Genomic DNA, 16,551 nt, shown 5'->3' on the forward strand with positions numbered 1-16,551 from the left:
GCTCACAGACGGGGAAACGATCGGGACGGCAAAACCTCTAGACAGAAACGGATGGACAGTGATAAAAAAAAACCACGGCTTGGACAAATATGCCAAAAGGTCGAGTGGATGATGACGTTCACTCTTCAATTTCTGCGGCGGCTTGAAACTGAGCAATCATATTAAATAATGTTAAACTTTGCTTTCAAAGTCGTCAGGCGGCCAGACGACGAGTGTGCCTGTTTACCGGTAGCTAAATTGCAGGATTTTTTTTACTCTGCTGAGCTAAAATGTAAAATAAGTCGACTGTGTGTCACTATCTAGTCTGATGCCTTCAAAAGACCGCTGCATATAGTAGCCATGCTTTACTCAGTGGGCCTGTGGAGATCGGAGAGGACCCGAACACATGTGGGTGCACACGCACTCATGCTGACCATTGATCAGCTCGTCAATCACAGTCCAATAAGGATAGCCAGTGGCCACCAACGCTCGGGTCATTATGTGTGGTGACCCCCGGGTCAGCGTTAAGTAGCTGGGGACTGGGCCCCGCACAAAAGGACAGCATCATGTACGATGCACATACAGTGGTGTTGCCGCTGGCTCCCATCTGAATAGACACATGGCAGACCTATCCACAGATGGGACAGGGACAAGGGAGGGTGTGCGTTGCCGGGGTGAAGCAGCACATGCGGAGGTAACTGACTGAAACAATGGTGCTGATGAAAGACAGTCGTGTCTGGGCTTTAGGGAGGAAGATTATTGGACGAGCAGGTCTCCTTTTTGTATCGGACTGGAGAGCCCAGAGATGAGAGGGAGGGGGGGAGAGGAGAATTAAAAGGGACGAGGGGGGCAGCAGAAGTCTGCAAACCGCTCACACAAAGCCACCCCCATGCACCAGTGAGCAGCCAACTGTTCAAAAGTGTGACCAGCACAATGCTGAGCAGATACTGTGATTGTTGTGTGTGTGTGTGTGTGTGTGTGTGTGTGTGTGTGTGTGTGTGTGTGTGTTGTGTGTGTGTGTGTGGTGTGTGTGTGTGTGTGTGTGTGTGTGCGTGTGTGTGTGTGTGTGTGTGTGTGTGTGTGTGTGTGTGTGTGTGTGTGTGTGTGTGTGTGTAGAAGATACTGGATTTTATCAGAGGTGGATGTTGACCCCATTTCCTGGATCCCATTAGGTTCTTAACATAGCTGGAGCACACAGAGATGCACAGGAAGTTAATGATATTCTATCTGCTACACAAATTAATGCATATATAAAGTCACACAATTACTGATCACCAGAGGGCTGAGATAGGAAGTAAATGAACTAGCACGGCATGAAAAAGCCTCTCTTTGACTTGATCGTGATTCTTTAACTGCATGTGAAACGGAGCACAATAACCAACGGTAGCTTCAGCTTGACTGCTAACACACACTCCACTAGTTTGACTTAAAAGCATTTGTTGGTTTGTCGGTCGGACTTTCAGAAATTGATTTTTTTGCACCGTTTCCGTGGGTTCAGCGTCCTCCAAAAGTCATTGAAGTAGAGCAGAGAAAGGAAGCGACTTCACTTCACTGTACTTTGCTGCCAGTCAAAAATATCTCAAAGCACGTTGGGGAATATTTTTTTGGGGTTGTCCTTTCGTCTCTGACATTTTTTATCTGTCTGCTTTAACGTGCACCGACTGTGAAACGTAAGCATTTTTAGGGTCACTGAAACCTGAAGGCCAACATCTTGACCTGGGACCTACACCTCCTGATGACAGTTTGCTCAGCAACCGGTTCTGGTCTTTCCCCTTTCACTCTCTCGTCTGTCTTTTCCACCTTCAGAGTCCCCCCGGGGTAATTGTGGGATAATTTATGAAGTTGTAGCAGCATGGAGCGGGCCAGTGTATGGGATGGCCTGCTGACCAAAGTCTATTCAGTCCCGGAGGAGTGGGCCTGGGTTTCTTTTATGCTAACCATAATCAGCATCTCTCCCTGGTCCAGGACCCCCTCCCTCAACCAGGACTCCCCCTCACCCTGCAGCCCTCCACAGCATGAAACCTCCCTGGTCACTGCTTGGATGAAGGGGAAAGTTATTGGACTCCTTAGTGACTCATAAACATCCTGGGAGATTTTCATTGCGCCTTTGTGTGTTTTTGTTGTGGCCAGAATAATGCAATTGTTTCAGACGGTGTAAATGAATAAATCACGGCGTGGTTTGCCCTGTCGGGGGACAACTAATAAAGGGCAGCACTCCTTGTTCTGGAAAACACTTGTCAGCCCGTTCAGATCCTCTGTGAAACAATTTTATATCTCTCCACAAAGACTGGACCTCTAGGTTCCTCAGAGCCGCCGATCGGATCTCTTCTGCTGCTGTGATCTTCCTCTGAATCTGATGAGTGTGCAACATTTATTGATGACGGTTGTAAATAGAGAATGCTGTGAATAGTTGCCACATGTCCAGATTAAAGCTCAGCGTGCATGCGTGTGCAGAAGGGCTACCCATTGATCAGGCCAAACAATGACCAGTGGAGACAGAAGGAAGCCTTAAGGTACACAGAGCAGGTTTGCTCTTCAGCTTAGCAGTTTATTGAGAAATGATACACCCTAATCTGGCCTAATCCTCTGTTGCTACAAGCATATGCCTGTGATAATGCCCCCCATTTTCTGGTCACCTGAGCACTTTCACTGAGAGTTGGCTCAGTGAGGCGGTTGAGAAGAGGGGGTCTCTAAAACCTAAAGCAAAGTCTATCAGGGGGCTCTTGAATTGGATCAAGGGCCATGAAAGGTGTCACCCAGAGAAGAAAGTCAAACATGCTGACGCTGGGTTAAAAATTGAAGGATTATGTGGAAACATGGAGGGTCGCTATGCTTTCATTTGTAAAATACGAAGCTCTGCGGTCCTTGCGTCTCTCTGTGTGGCCTGTTGCTTCTGCAAACACATGAATAACAATAAGAATGGACGGGAGAATGGGATTTATCTGGCTCATGCATATAGTAATGGTGTAAGAGAAGCAGTGCTTACGCTCCTTTTTTCCAGCTAGGGTCTCTAACAATGATCCCTGTGGGTGCTCTGTAATTGTAACTTTATGCACAGCTGTTCATGGTTTCTGACTGGTTCCCACTTAATAGGAGCAATAATCTCACTCATTTAAAAACATGCGCAACCAGTCAACAATTTGAAAAACAACTTTTTTTGGGAAAAGAAATCATTTCAGATCCTTTCAGTCTTTTTGGGGTTTGAGCGGTGGCACAGAACCATCCAGAAGTCTGAAATACGGGGAAATACTCAAATGTGGATCCATCTAACACTGCTAATTGGGCCAGTTCCTCATTAACCAAGGACAGTCCAGCAGCCATGTTGGCTGTGCGCCTAACGATGGGAAGATCCATATGGTCCAAATAAATGGCCCGTGTTGGCTCTCAAGGTTCCCCAATTATAACATCACTGAATGTTGGCTTAGCCAAAGTTCCCCGTTGGGTCTCCTGATGGGGATGTGGCAGGGGGTCCTGAAGGTGCATTTGAGTCTCACGCCTGATTCGCTGCAGCTCTGTGTGCTCCAGTGTCTGAGAGGGCTTTAAATTACACACAGAGAACATACAGAGCCACAACTGTAACAAAGACCCTGTTCCGGACCCCCACATTCAACCGAGCCAACAAACAGGACAACAGTCACATCCAACTAGGCCCGTACGGTTTGATCAGTTGCACATTTAAACAATGACTGTAAAAGATAGCGACAATGATGTCATCATCTGATAAAAAAATTCAATTGATTTGGGTTTTTTTAATCATCCAATTGCAGCATAGCAACATTCTCCTCGACATTACTGTCTCTGTTACTGTCTGTCGTTACTCCAAGGCTGCATTTGTACTGTATCTTCAAAACAATGTAGCAACATTTTATGCATGTTGACAAAAATGATTTGAAACAAGTTGCTTGTTCAGTTTTTAGCGTGGATGCAGACATGCAAGTTAATTAGAAATTAAAACCAGTAGACTGGGGATGTGGCTTATTTTATGAATTTGAAAACAGATTAACACCTTACTGCAAATCAATGTGTGGTTTAGAAGTCATCAAAAGATAAACGCCCACTGCTTCTCCTGGCACTGGATGGACACGTAGTCCAACCCTCATTTTTGTAATATACAATGTGATTAATATGGGAAAGAACTGTCAGAATTGAAGCGTCACAGAGAGAAATAGTTTCAAAAGGTGGTTTGATGAGGACTCAGAGGCGTGCTTTGAAATTCCACTAAAATATAATAAGAAAAAGAAAGTTTCAAAATTAAAAACATTATGCAATTATGACAGACAATGAGAAAAAGTCCTGCTGGGCTTTACAGTTAAATGGGGGGGGGGGGGCAATGCCATACCCCATCCTTTAGTACCTTTTAACTACCTCCTCCCCAACTGAAGCCCCCCTTTCTAGTGACAGTGATGTGATTTCACAGACTGTTTGGGGAGTCAAGTAAAATTTATCTAAACCCCCCCTTTTGTTCTGTGCTCCTGGTTGAATTGTACCTAGTCTGCCATTAATGCTGCTCATACATGTTTAAGCACCTCAGATGGTGCTCCATACCTTTCTCTAGACTGTCTCATGGATACCATATGTAAATGAGGCCTTGAAGGCATCGTCTATCAGGTGTTGGGCAGCAGGGCCATTAAAAGTGCTCATGAGCAAATCTGATATTCGCACTCTCACTTTTTGCCTCGTTTTGAACGTTGCTGCGGTTTTACACTTTTGTTTCACGTCCGCGGAAAAGTTAGCACATTCCCAGTTAGTATCCGATTGTACTGTTTAACACAACGTGTTAACATGTTAACACACCCCTTTTGTTGGAGGGGGGGTCATCGTGATTGTGGCTGATTAAGGGGTGCAGGAAAGTGGTGGGGGGCAGTAAGAGTGTGTCCCTTCTGCAATTGGCCGTGGCTCTAAGTGTCTCATTATGCAGCTTTATTGTTCCTTTGTTGAACCGGCTCTATAAATTCCCTCTGCTGGGCCCACAGAGTGACAGTTTAGACTGCGGAGAGTCAGAACAAGCTGTGGTGAGACTGTGCCCTCAGACTTGGAAGCATTGGAGAGAAGAGATTTTGTTTGGTCTTGTCTTTTCATTTATTTATTTTATTGACCCCTTCCTTACCCAATTGAGGTCCACTGTTCCTCTGAGTTGGTAAAGATGGATTCTGACACCGGTTCCATCGGCAGCCGCTCCTCGTCTCCAGATCTGGTGGTGGATGACGCTGGGAGCTTTTTCTCTAACAAGATGTTCCAGACATACTGCAAAGACCGGGAAGAGGCTGCTCAGGCCATGACGGAGCGCTGCCCCGGGGGCGGCAAGGCCAAAACCAGGTCCGAACTCAACAAGGACGAGGTGCAGGAACTGAGACTGAAGGTCAACAGCAGGGAGAGGAGAAGGATGCATGACCTGAATCAGGCAATGGACGGCTTGAGAGAAGTCATGCCCTACGCGCAGGGGCCTTCCGTCCGTAAGCTGTCCAAAATCTCCACTCTGCTGTTAGCTCGCAACTACATCCTCATGCTGTCCAGCTCCTTGGAGGAGATGAAGAAGTTGGTGGGGGACGTTTATGGCGGCGCCGGCATCCAGAGCCGCAGGGCCGCCCACCCTGCCGTTACGGCTGCTGCCGTCCCTGCAGCCCACCTGCCCCTGCATCCTTTGGCCCAGTCTCTGCACTCTTTGGTGGGTGGCGCACCGTCGGCTCTCTCTGCAGCACCTACAGCCGCTATCCCATCGCCACACTCGCCTCCGACAACCAGCTTCCTGGGGTTCCACTCTCCGGTCCCGGGCCTACTGAAGGAGCCACTGCACCTGACCAGCTCCTATAGACACTTCCCAGGCATGCCTTGTCCCTGCTCCCTTTGCCAGCCGTTGCCCACCACTACCTCCACATTGCACAATCTGTCTATGACAAAATGAGTTGGACGCTATTGCGACCGAACTTTTACCTTTTTTGGATCGTTGCTGGATCGTGTGCTGAACAGCTCACAGAAGATTCTTAACCAGAGTGATGGCCGGTGCCAGGACTTTATTGTACATGCTGTATAAATATTTTCTGCTATATGAACTGCTGCTATTTCATTATGGTTCATTGATTTTACAAATGCACTCGGGTTTTATCCACGTAAAAGAAAAACTGTAATTTATCTCAATTCTGTGGCGCTGAAATACTGTCAGAAATTGAAAAAGTCTGAACTATTGTGCAGGATTTCTATTTTCCTAAATTAAAAATTTGTTTTTCAAAAACTTTTCTCTACCTTGCATTGAATAAATATGACCTTTCAACTGTTACTAAGAATTAGATGCACATTTCTAAATCCAGTGACAGTTACAGAGTGAGACACACTTCTTTTAGAAGAAGCAGCAGAGAGGAAAAGAGAATTTTTAGAAAATGGTGCAGGTGGTTGCTAACCAGCTTTGGACAGATCGACCTCTAACGAGCTAAAGGGGGACAGAAGGATGCACAGAGGCTGAATGTGATGTTCTGAAGCTAAGGGACCATCCATCTTCACCTCAACAGGGTGTAGGAGATGAAAGGACGACACAACGGCCAGGATGGCACATCACATTTGTCTGACCTAGCCATGTCCTTAGATCTAGGCTGACGGTTTGTCTCTGTCTCATGATGGCATAGGTACACACACAAGTTTTCGAAACTGTTACAGGTCTTATTGTGGTCACTACTGTAAAAACACGGAGGATGCTTTACTCCCAGATGTGTATCAAAACCCACATCTTCCTGCATTTCCATCAGAAATCAAACACTGACTATTAAACCGTAATCGATGCACACTAGAACACGATTTGGTCAAACAGTCCAACAATAGCTGCTCTTCACTTAGCAACAAATCAAGCATGTAAACTACATGCTTATCCTCCCACGGCTGACAGATGAGTTTGAGATCACGGCAGAAATGAAGAGATGTTACTCATTCTCACCCACCCCACCTTCTCCTCCTGAGAGCCCTGAATAGGACCAAACAATGGCCATGCGTGGGACACAAAAGCTGGGGGTGTCCAAGCTCTCGTGCCTGGGACACAGACCCCCTCCATTCAATCTACATTTCATCATGGTAACAAGCGCTGTCGGGCCAAAAGCCCTGACACCCTCTCTCACCACAAAGGCTGTTAGCTCTAATATATGAGGCTATTGACACTGAAAGGAGCCCCCGTCAGTACTCTGGGATTGTCAGCTGTGGGATGTCTCAGTGGGGGGAGGCAGCTGCCAGCCTAACCAAGCCGCGGAGCTTCTGTCGTGGGGACTGGCGTTTCTGCGTCACCTGGTCCATGGTCCCTTGACACAGAGGGCCCTCCCACATACACCCCCCCCCCCCTCTCTTATTTGGACACAGGTGGGAATGGGAAGCAGAACACATTGTGGAGATTAGTGGGGAGCCATCTCCCTTTGCTCTAGGTAGATGATTAGAGACAGTGACTCGTGCAAAGCTGGTGTTTCCTGATCGACACCAGATGGTGGTAACCCACAATGTGGCATCATCAGTCTGCAGTGTGTGTGTGTGTGTGTGTGTGTGTGGGTGGGTGTTATGTGTAATGGATATGCTTCTTAAATCATACAATATGGGCAGGCCCTCTGTGTGTCATTATGGTCAGCCAGTGCTGTCATTAGGGGGCTCTTTAGCATATGCTAAGCAGCCGTGGCGGCACTGGTTTTCGTCATTTTAAGCGCAAATAACTCAAAAGATTCACAATAATCACAATGAGAAAAGGTCAGGGCAGGTGATTTTGTCATGTTTGTTAGCAATGGAGATCCTCAAACTGAGCAAGTTACGCGGCTTTGGCCTATCGGGATTGACCATAAACAATAGCAGTTTGTTGTTTTGTCACCTTTACTGTTCATCAAGTGACTAATTTTGTAATTTTGTTTAATTTTCCCATTAACAGAACATATTACAATAATGTGTAAATACAACAAGTTACTATTTTTAATAAATGGGGAAAAAAAAACAATCATGCAATAATAGCCTTAGGACTAAATATATAGAAATTAGAGTAAGAAATGATGAAGATAGAAATTACATAAAAATATTGAATTGGAATATTGAAAAATACTAAAAACAGTTTGTCTTAAGCAGATATAATATGCACGAATTGATCAAATGCCAGTAAATCCTCTTAAATATGGGATGCAGCGATGTGGGTTTATTGGTCAGCAGACACTCGGCATCATGTTGACAGATGGATGAGTTAACTGCCTCAGATGCTAATAAATAGAGAAACACTTGTCCCAACTTGGCTGCATTGACAGAGTTAATTAGGGGACTGAAAGATCCAATTAAGAGGATGGAGGGGCCAAACAGGGGAGACATACTGAGGGAACATAAGCACACATTGTGTAGCGTCTGGATTACTAGAAACTTCAATTAAGTGAGGAGACACTTCCAGAGGCTTGTTGCCTTTTCTTTTCCATTTTGCATAACAGCCTCCCTTTCATTGCCCGGAATATTGATGAGGGGAAAGCACAGCTGCTTGGGGTCGACACATATGCACAATATGGTGCGCACGTAACGTTCACACCCACATCCACAGATGCACTTAATGCACGATTAATGATCGGCCTCCAACAGACATTAGTTTGGTCATGTGCAGCTTATTGGTCAGATTTAAAATTAAATTATCTCTTACAGATCTATTTGGAAGAAGGATTAAAATAGTGGTAAAAGTGTTTTTTTATCTTAGATATGTCAAATATAGAATAGATTTTAACTTGGGTTGAAGATAATAAAACGATTGCATCATAAATTTTGATATTCTTTATTTTTTCTTCTGAGTTGGCAGATCGTTGGTTGGTTGGAGCACTTAAAGGAAAACAGACAAAACAGGATTTCCCACATAAGATACTGATCCTTATGATTTTTGTCCCAGTTTTGAGGGGGATAAAAAGCCTAAGTCATTTGCATCTTAAGGTCATAACTGATTAAATAAATTAGTCTGCAAGTGTGGCTAAATGTGAGGGACATTTTAAGCTATTTAGGAAAACACAATATTTTCACTGTTCTCATAAAAAGATTAAAACTTGTATTGATTTTCATAGATCCTATGCTGCTTCGCTATACGTTGCTGCTTATCTTGATCCTTCGCAGCCACCGTAATCATCACAATAGGTTTTTTTTTTTCATTTCCGAAAGCTGATAAATCTAATTTCAAAGGTTAAATGAAGGAACTCTGTGGTTCAAACGAGGTTAATTAATATAATAATCGTATTTTTGTGTGTCACATGTTCTTTTTCTTTCTTTCTTTTTTAAGATAAGCAGCCGGGTTAAAGTTCAGTAAATACGGATGATGTCATCGGCTGAAGATGGCTGAAGGGTGAGAGTGAGCTCGCAAATATATATATATATATTTAGTTTTTATATTAGAGCAAACAGAACCAACATCGTTAGACGGGAATATGTGGCACCGCAAAGTGTTTTATTCTAACACTTTGTGTTGACGACACTCGGTTCAAACGCCGGCTTTTATAGCTGCGAAATCAGTCCAGGAAGTGTTTGTTTACCAAAACACCACTAGCATTAGCACAGGGTGGCCACCCTTTAACATTAAAGGCTTTTAAAGACTCACTAACATCAAGTGATTTTAATTTCCAATTAGTTCACGTTTGATTCCGCATCTGGTATTTGTGAGTGAGAAGTTAGCATTGGTGCCGCTAACTGCCGTTAGCCAACAGTTAGCTGTCACTGTCCGACTTTAGCCGTGTTGATTTCGCGAAATGTAACGTGGCAAAATGCTGCGATTGTTCTATATATGTATCTGACAGCTTCATCTAAAGCAACTGTTTTAATTACAGAGAAGCGTGGTGGGGAGGCTGGTTTCAGCAGAGCTTCCAGGCCGTCAAAGATAAGGTGATTTACCGAAGGAAGTGGTTGTTTGCGGATTCGTATTATTATTGTTGCTGCTGTTGTTATTTGCTCTGTTGACTGATAGAAATGGTTGAATTTTCAGCTTCTTCCGTTTCAAGAAATTACAAGTTATCTGTGTAAATAAACGTATAACTGCTGAAAACGTAACAATTACCAGTTGTAAATCTATTTTATCCCTGTCCCCGTCCCAATGTTTAACATCACCACACAGACAGTTTTCAAAGCACCTTGTTATAATAAATGTACACATATTTATTATAGTCTGATTTATTCTACTAGTAAATATTATTTTTAAGCAGCGTTTTGCTATTCTTTATGTGATGGTGCCTTTATGTGGTGTGGTATTGTAAGTGATAGCTTTTACTCTGGTTGGGGTTTTTGTCATGTTTTCCTACTCCACATTGGCTTTAGTTTCCAATGCAGGTGTTAATGTTAAAATTGATCTCGATGAACCGTCTTTATTCTTTGCAGTCATCTGAGGCCTTGGAATTCCTAAAGCGGGACCTGACAGAGTTTTCCACTGTGGTGCAACATGACACAACGTGTTCTATTGTGGCCACAGCAAATGCTGTCCGGAGCAAGCTTGCGGTAGCCTACAGCTATTTTTCCTTTCTTTTTTTGTTTGTCTTGTGACACTTCTTATTTCCGTTGACCTACATCATATGCACATCTTTCATGTAACTATAAGACATTGATTGTCTCCCCTTTCTGATCTGGACCAGACGGAAGGCTCATCAGAGACCACAGAAAAGCTAAAGAAGGGCATCTCTGGATTCTTGGGGGTGATCTCAGAAACACTTGCGCCACCCCCAGATAAAACCATTGACTGTGATGTGATCACACTCATGGCAACACCAACAGGGACTACAGAAGTCTACGACAGTTCAAAGGTGACATTGATGTTTCTAGACGTGGATCAGACGTTGGTTGTATCAGTAGTCTAACAGATGATTTAAAAAATTCACGAAGATTCCAAATAGTGCGGTTTCAGCAAACTTAGCATTACTGTTTAGGCTTACGTTACTACCCTGTTAATCCAGTTAAATGTTGGCAGACCATAGTAACCTTTGAAACAACTGCATGAAACCAAGAACCACAACAACCACAACAATCATGGGGATGAAAATCAACTCACTCTATATCTTGTTTGAGTCCCAGGCAGCAGATAAACAGCAGTTGCAACAGGGTGAACAGGTGTCACCTTTTAGATACTGGTTATTTCAAAATACCAACTCCCCTAACTGCGGTCTATTTGCCTATTGTCATAAATTTCATTCATGAAGAAGCGCGTCCATTGAAAACATCGTGCCAGTCCTAATGAGCAGCACTTGCGTGTGAAACCAGAACCACAGCTAAACATGCGTTTACCTCGCAGGCCCGTCTTTACAGTCTGCAAGCAGACCCGGCGACATACTGCAACGAGCCTGATGGTAAACCACTGTGACTCTTAATCAGTCCTTTTTGTGCGATGGATTTCACAATCTGTGTCCTGTGTGTCCAGGACCTCCAGAGCAGTTTGAAAACTGGCTGTCCACTTTCAGAATGGAAGAAATGAAAGGGGAAATCTCAGAACTCCTGGTCAACAGTCCCTCCATACGAGCCTTGTACACCAAAATGGTATCTTGTACTTATTTGGCAGACACCTTTGTAACAAGCAATCCTTTAAAAACCAATTTCCTGCTTTTTTCCTGTTAAGGTTCCTGCAGCTGTTGCTCATTCAGAATTCTGGCAGAGATATTTCTACAAAGTCTTCCAGTTAGATCAGGTAACAACAACTCTTCCTAATCTCGCTATCTTTGTCTCCGCCTAGTGGGCAGTTGTCTGAATAACAAAAATAAACACGTTAAATAGCAAGCGCTTTAGCAAAATTCAATGTGTTACCCTCCTAAACCATTTAAAACAATTTTCTTTTTTATTGTGTTTGAATTTCAACATTAAAAGAAGCTGGTGACTGCATCAGTAGTTAATTGTAAGGTTAATTTATTCCATTTATTAGTGCTCATAATGTTTAGACTATAAAGGTAAACTTGTAGCTGCTAAGAATCTGTATGAAGAAAAAAAATGACATCTTACATTTTTGTTGTATAATAAAATCTGAAGATATTGTGCTTGTCAGGAGGAGGCCAGGAGAGTGGCACTGAAGCAGAGAGCAGAACAGATTGCAAACACTGAGACGCTGGGCTGGGAGGAGGAGGAGGAAGGTGTGCAAGCTTCAGATTCAAATCGAGGATGAAAAGAACGAGATTAAACTTCACACCGCCGTCTTTATCTCCCGTCTGTTCCAGATGACTTCCTCGGTGCCACGTCATCGCCTCACCCCACTGTCGCAGCCCATTTGGATAGTCGCTCAAACAAGCCGAGCGCATCTTCGGCGGGAAGCGGCGCAGCCGTGCCGAGCCCCGGCGAGGAGTGCGACGCCGCCCTCTCTGTCAGCAGCGACAGCATCAGCCTGCCGACGCAGGTGGAGGTGCGGCCGCAGGCCCCCATCGCGGAGCTAGCCGAAAAATTGACAGAAGCCTCCGTAGAGGACGATGAGAGTCGAGAAGAGCAGAAAGGTCTGAAGAGCGAGCCACCGGTGGTGGTGCAGGTCATAACTCAGCCCGAGGTCACCGTCGACAGCACACCAGCGCGCCCTTCTGCCCCCACCTCTAAAGCAGAGGCGAAGGAGGAGGGGCCACAGGACCTAAGAGTGTTCGAGCTCAACTCCGACAGTGGGAAATCTACACCCTCTAACAATGGCAAGAAAGGTATTAAGACCTTTGAAGTTCAGAGTTTAAAGCTAAAGCTGTTAGCATCGTTCAGACTAATATACGTGTATGAGAGCGCCTGCTAACAGCGGGGAATCGACGCCTCTAAGGGTCGGGGGTCGGTATGCAGTCTGCATCACAGCAGGAATTTTGAAGCCGTGTATTTGTGTTGGACCTGTAGGTTCCAGCACTGACGTGAGTGAGGACTGGGAGAAAGACTTTGATTTGGACATGACCGAAGAAGAGGTCCAAATGGCCCTCTCTAAAATCGAATCTTCTGGAGAGGTATGTGTCTGCCCAAAGTAAAAGCTGCATATGAGGTCAACTCTGGGTTTATTTGTTTTGTTATTTACAGCTGGAAGAGGACTGGGAGAACTGGGACTGAGAGACACTTCAGCACCAACTATCCCTCCATAATGCTAGGTCTCAACAGGCGAAACCATGCTAGATGTATTTTAAGTCTTTGTCCACACTGTCACCATGTCATGGTAGTTGGTAGAGGAGTTTCCACCGTGTCTGGACCAAACTGGCAAACCTGTTGAAGAGAACAACAGAAAGACGGAGAAAAGGCCATTTAGCCGCTCTGTCGGTTTAGGACACAAGGTCCACTTGCAAGGGAGCTGTGCGGTCTGGGGATATTTCCTAATGAGTCTTTTGATCTAGACAGCATTTGCCAATAGTAATAGACGGAAGTTGACTTCATTCTGGTCTGTAATGCTTAAGGACAAGTCGCAATATGAGACATTTTGCTGCAGCAGAGGAGAGGCTGCATTTTCTTTTTTCTTTCCCTTTATGACATCAAATCCCATCATGTATGCTGGGCATTGGATTAACAGCAGGCTGAAAGATGGCCATAAACTCCTAATGCTGCTTGAGCCCTTTCTAGGAGGAATTCTTTCTTTTGTTGAGCGGTGACGGTAATTCCCCTCTCATCGGTTCTTTATCTCATGTTTATTATGCAAGAGAGCTTTCAACATGGGAGGAAAAGAGGGAGTGATTTGGCCTCTTTCCCCCTCAGCTAGCACCTTTTCATCAGTTTTATTTTCAATTTTGCATATATGGCCTTGCGGCGTGATAACGTTTCTGTAAAGTTTTCCTCATCTCAAACGCGGCCTGTGCGTCTGTCGTCATCACTTCCTGTGGTTTGAATCATCATTCTTAATTATGAATTTCTGAGCAGCATCTGTTGACAACACATATTTAAATATTTACATAAAACAGCTCAGTGCCAACTAGTCCCAGGAACAACACGAGGACGCTTCGCTCTTTTCTGATTTCCTTCTCCTTTTTCTCTTATCTAAACGAAAAAGAACATAGAAATATGCTATTTATACTACATTGCTGAGTTCTTGTGTCGTGCTTTGGTTTGCATGTCTGTGCAAAACATGGTGCAGATGTTGGCTGCCGAGTTTCTGTCTGGTAAATACTTTGGCTGTTCTGCAGGTTTTTGTGCTCAGACAGTGTTGCATGTGCCGCGTGTTCCGTTCCCAATCGACACTTTGAGCTGATCCGACACGATCTGCACACAAACCTTTTCAAAGCTGTCTTGTCTTTCTTTTTCCATCATGATTGTCCAAACTACCATGGTCATTAAAGAATACGTGCATTACAGAGTAACTCGGTGTGATGATTCTCTTTCCTGTTGACTCCAGAAAATAAATCCCAGAGTGCACTGTTGACACTAGACGCTCGGAATGGTGTGTTACAGTGTGCTGCAGTGGGAATCACCAAAACACCAACTTCCTCACGTCAACCAAGTTAATATATATGTTTGTCGCCTTGTTCTCTTGTAAAGTACCAAACAGGAATGCACCCAGTCGCTTGTGTTTAACAACTTTTTTTAAAAATTGAGAGCTTGACTTAATGTTTTATGAAGCTTCAGTTTTAGACAAACATATAAACCCTTTAATTGAGTGTTATCAACGTTTTTACATCGTAGACTTAGTTCACAGTAAGCAAATTAAGCACAAGTATCTATCTATCTATCTATCTATCTATCTATCTATCTATCTATCTATCTATCTATCTGTCTATCTATCTATCTGTCTATCTATCTATCTATCTATCCGCCAGTTGTCATTATACACATTGACCACACGGTGGCGCTGTTGCTCCATGTGTGGAGGCGTCCGTGACTCCCAGGCCTCGACGGTAGTATCCGTCTCACACACAGGGGTTGTCCACATGTCCTTTGTTCATCCGGCCATCCTTTATGTGCCGAGTCTCCGTGGATCTGTCCCGTCTGTCTCTGGGGAAGCGCCTGGTTTTGACTGAAATCCTCAGATCTGATCTCTATGGTGGCTTCAGCCGGGCTAGTGTGAGCCTGTGGAGGACACCTGTGCAGCAGGCTGAACGCAGATGCTGTCCCTAAAGATGGCTACAGCCTCACTGGTCCCCCTGCTATCACACAAGCGTATGGGGGTGGGTGTGGTCGTAGGGGGCATTAAGCCACTGTGTGACACAACAGGCGACACAGGACTGGACTGAACCGGTATCACCATTCTGAGCTCAACCCCCTCCTTTCAACCTTTTTCCCTCTTTGATTTTTAATAAGAAATGTCCCTGTTCTTCATTTTGCCTTTCAAACCATTTAAAAAATCAAATCCCATAATTCCAGGTCAAGCAGGACTTGAATTCAGGACATTATTACCTGGTCTTTCTGATGGAATATTTTACAGTCATCTGATAGGTGCTTTAATGTCTTACTATATATTTAAAATTTGAACTAAGAAGTTCTTAAAAACAAGCAGGATTGAAGAGAGTTCACTCGGATTTTAAGGGAAGACACAATTTCTTGAGTTTCAGAAGAAGTCTGGCTTAATTTGAGACGACTTTTGCCAAGAGGTAACCTGTAATTAACCACAATGTGAGTAAAAAATTGCCACTTTTATATAATCCTCTAAAAACAAATGAAATATGTTTAACAGAAGAGACAAATGGTTGTGATCGATAACAAAGTGAAATGAAGATTTGGCTCCAATAAGTAGAAACCTTTTGATGAGCATGAACACTGACACTGAAATAACCGTGTAAGGAGATTTAAAAATGAGTACAAAACTATTTGGTCCATTACACCTGGTTAAACTCTTCACACTGTTTCAGTGAAGTAGAAAATCCTCTAAAACTGCGTCCTTTTGAAGCGTATCATGGAACTGCGTTGGCTGCTCCAACAGGCCCCAAAAAACACGGACACACACTTATACATTTACATTCCTTCTTACTGGGTTCTCACCTTAGAGGCCTGACTCAGCAGAAAGGCTGTAAAGGAATTTCCTGTTGGAGCCCACCGCTCCCTGGGCCGGGCCGAGCCGGGCCGCTCTGTGTGTGTTTCCCATTAGCATCAGCTCTCCCCTGAGTCGTCCGCGCATTATTTCAATGTGGACATTGAGGGATGTGCGTCCCGATCAGACAGAGAGGAGATATACGTCCCCCCCTCCCCGAGGGGATCCTCTCAACCCGGCCCAGTCCCAGTTTTGCCCCCTAATCTATCCTTGACCGGGCACTTCCTGCTTCTCCCTCTGTCTTTTCCACTCTGATTTCTAACACGTACGCGCCACCGCGGCCACTTCTACTGTCAAACGCACGCACACGTGCGCTCAGAGTCAGGTTGGGGTCATTGTCTTGAGAAACGAGCTTTATTTCGAGAACCCTGAAGGGTGAAACCCTGTAACCCCTCCGCCTTTCAATAAGCACAAAGGAGCCTCAGAGGGAGGAGGGAGGAAGACCCTGATGGAATGTGTTACCAGGGTTCTCCAGAATGAATTGTCCTCGGATTCACATGCATTTTGGGAGCAAGCATCTCTGGCCTTTAACTTGGAGCTCTTAGATTGACCCCCCCTGCTCTCTCAGGTGAACTGATGTCCACAGTGCGCGTGATGTGCACTCGTTGCAGAGCGTTCTCTTTCCGAAATGCGTTCGCCTCAGGGAGGAAGAAAGAAAAAAGCTTCTAAAGGGCTCTTGAGAT

At 44.6% G+C, this 16,551-nt stretch overlaps 2 protein-coding genes across 2 annotated transcripts; both read left to right on the plus strand.

Moving 5' to 3' along the window:
- The first annotated feature begins 1,026 nt into the window (after nucleotides 1-1,026).
- Nucleotides 1,027-6,191, plus strand: olig4 (oligodendrocyte transcription factor 4). Its single transcript, XM_057011720.1, has one exon. The coding sequence runs from the start codon at nucleotides 5,123-5,125 to the stop codon at nucleotides 5,879-5,881; it is 759 nt and encodes a 252-aa protein (XP_056867700.1). The 5' UTR covers nucleotides 1,027-5,122; the 3' UTR covers nucleotides 5,882-6,191.
- A 2,894-nt stretch (nucleotides 6,192-9,085) lies between these two features.
- bsdc1 (BSD domain containing 1) lies at nucleotides 9,086-14,204 on the plus strand. Its single transcript, XM_057059264.1, has 11 exons — nucleotides 9,086-9,289; nucleotides 9,768-9,822; nucleotides 10,312-10,428; nucleotides 10,563-10,730; nucleotides 11,216-11,270; nucleotides 11,342-11,457; nucleotides 11,537-11,605; nucleotides 11,957-12,041; nucleotides 12,126-12,587; nucleotides 12,769-12,872; nucleotides 12,943-14,204. The coding sequence occupies exons 1-11, from the start codon at nucleotides 9,279-9,281 to the stop codon at nucleotides 12,970-12,972; spliced, it is 1,272 nt and encodes a 423-aa protein (XP_056915244.1). The 5' UTR covers nucleotides 9,086-9,278; the 3' UTR covers nucleotides 12,973-14,204.
- The last annotated feature ends 2,347 nt before the right edge of the window (nucleotides 14,205-16,551 follow it).

This window comes from Takifugu flavidus, chromosome 16 (genome assembly GCF_003711565.1).
Source record: "Takifugu flavidus isolate HTHZ2018 chromosome 16, ASM371156v2, whole genome shotgun sequence".
NCBI classification, from domain to species: Eukaryota; Metazoa; Chordata; class Actinopteri; order Tetraodontiformes; family Tetraodontidae; genus Takifugu; species Takifugu flavidus.

Bases quoted from the DNA above. Each gene is read 5' to 3' on its own strand.
- olig4 (XM_057011720.1), top strand. From the start codon at position 5,123: ATGGATTCTGACACCGGTTCCATCGGCAGCCGCTCCTCGTCTCCAGAT.
- bsdc1 (XM_057059264.1), top strand. The intron at 11,458-11,536 runs GTATCTTGTACT...TTTCCTGTTAAG, and splicing joins GAGCCTTGTACACCAAAATG to GTTCCTGCAGCTGTTGCTCA. The intron at 12,873-12,942 runs GTATGTGTCTGC...TGTTATTTACAG, and splicing joins AAATCGAATCTTCTGGAGAG to CTGGAAGAGGACTGGGAGAA.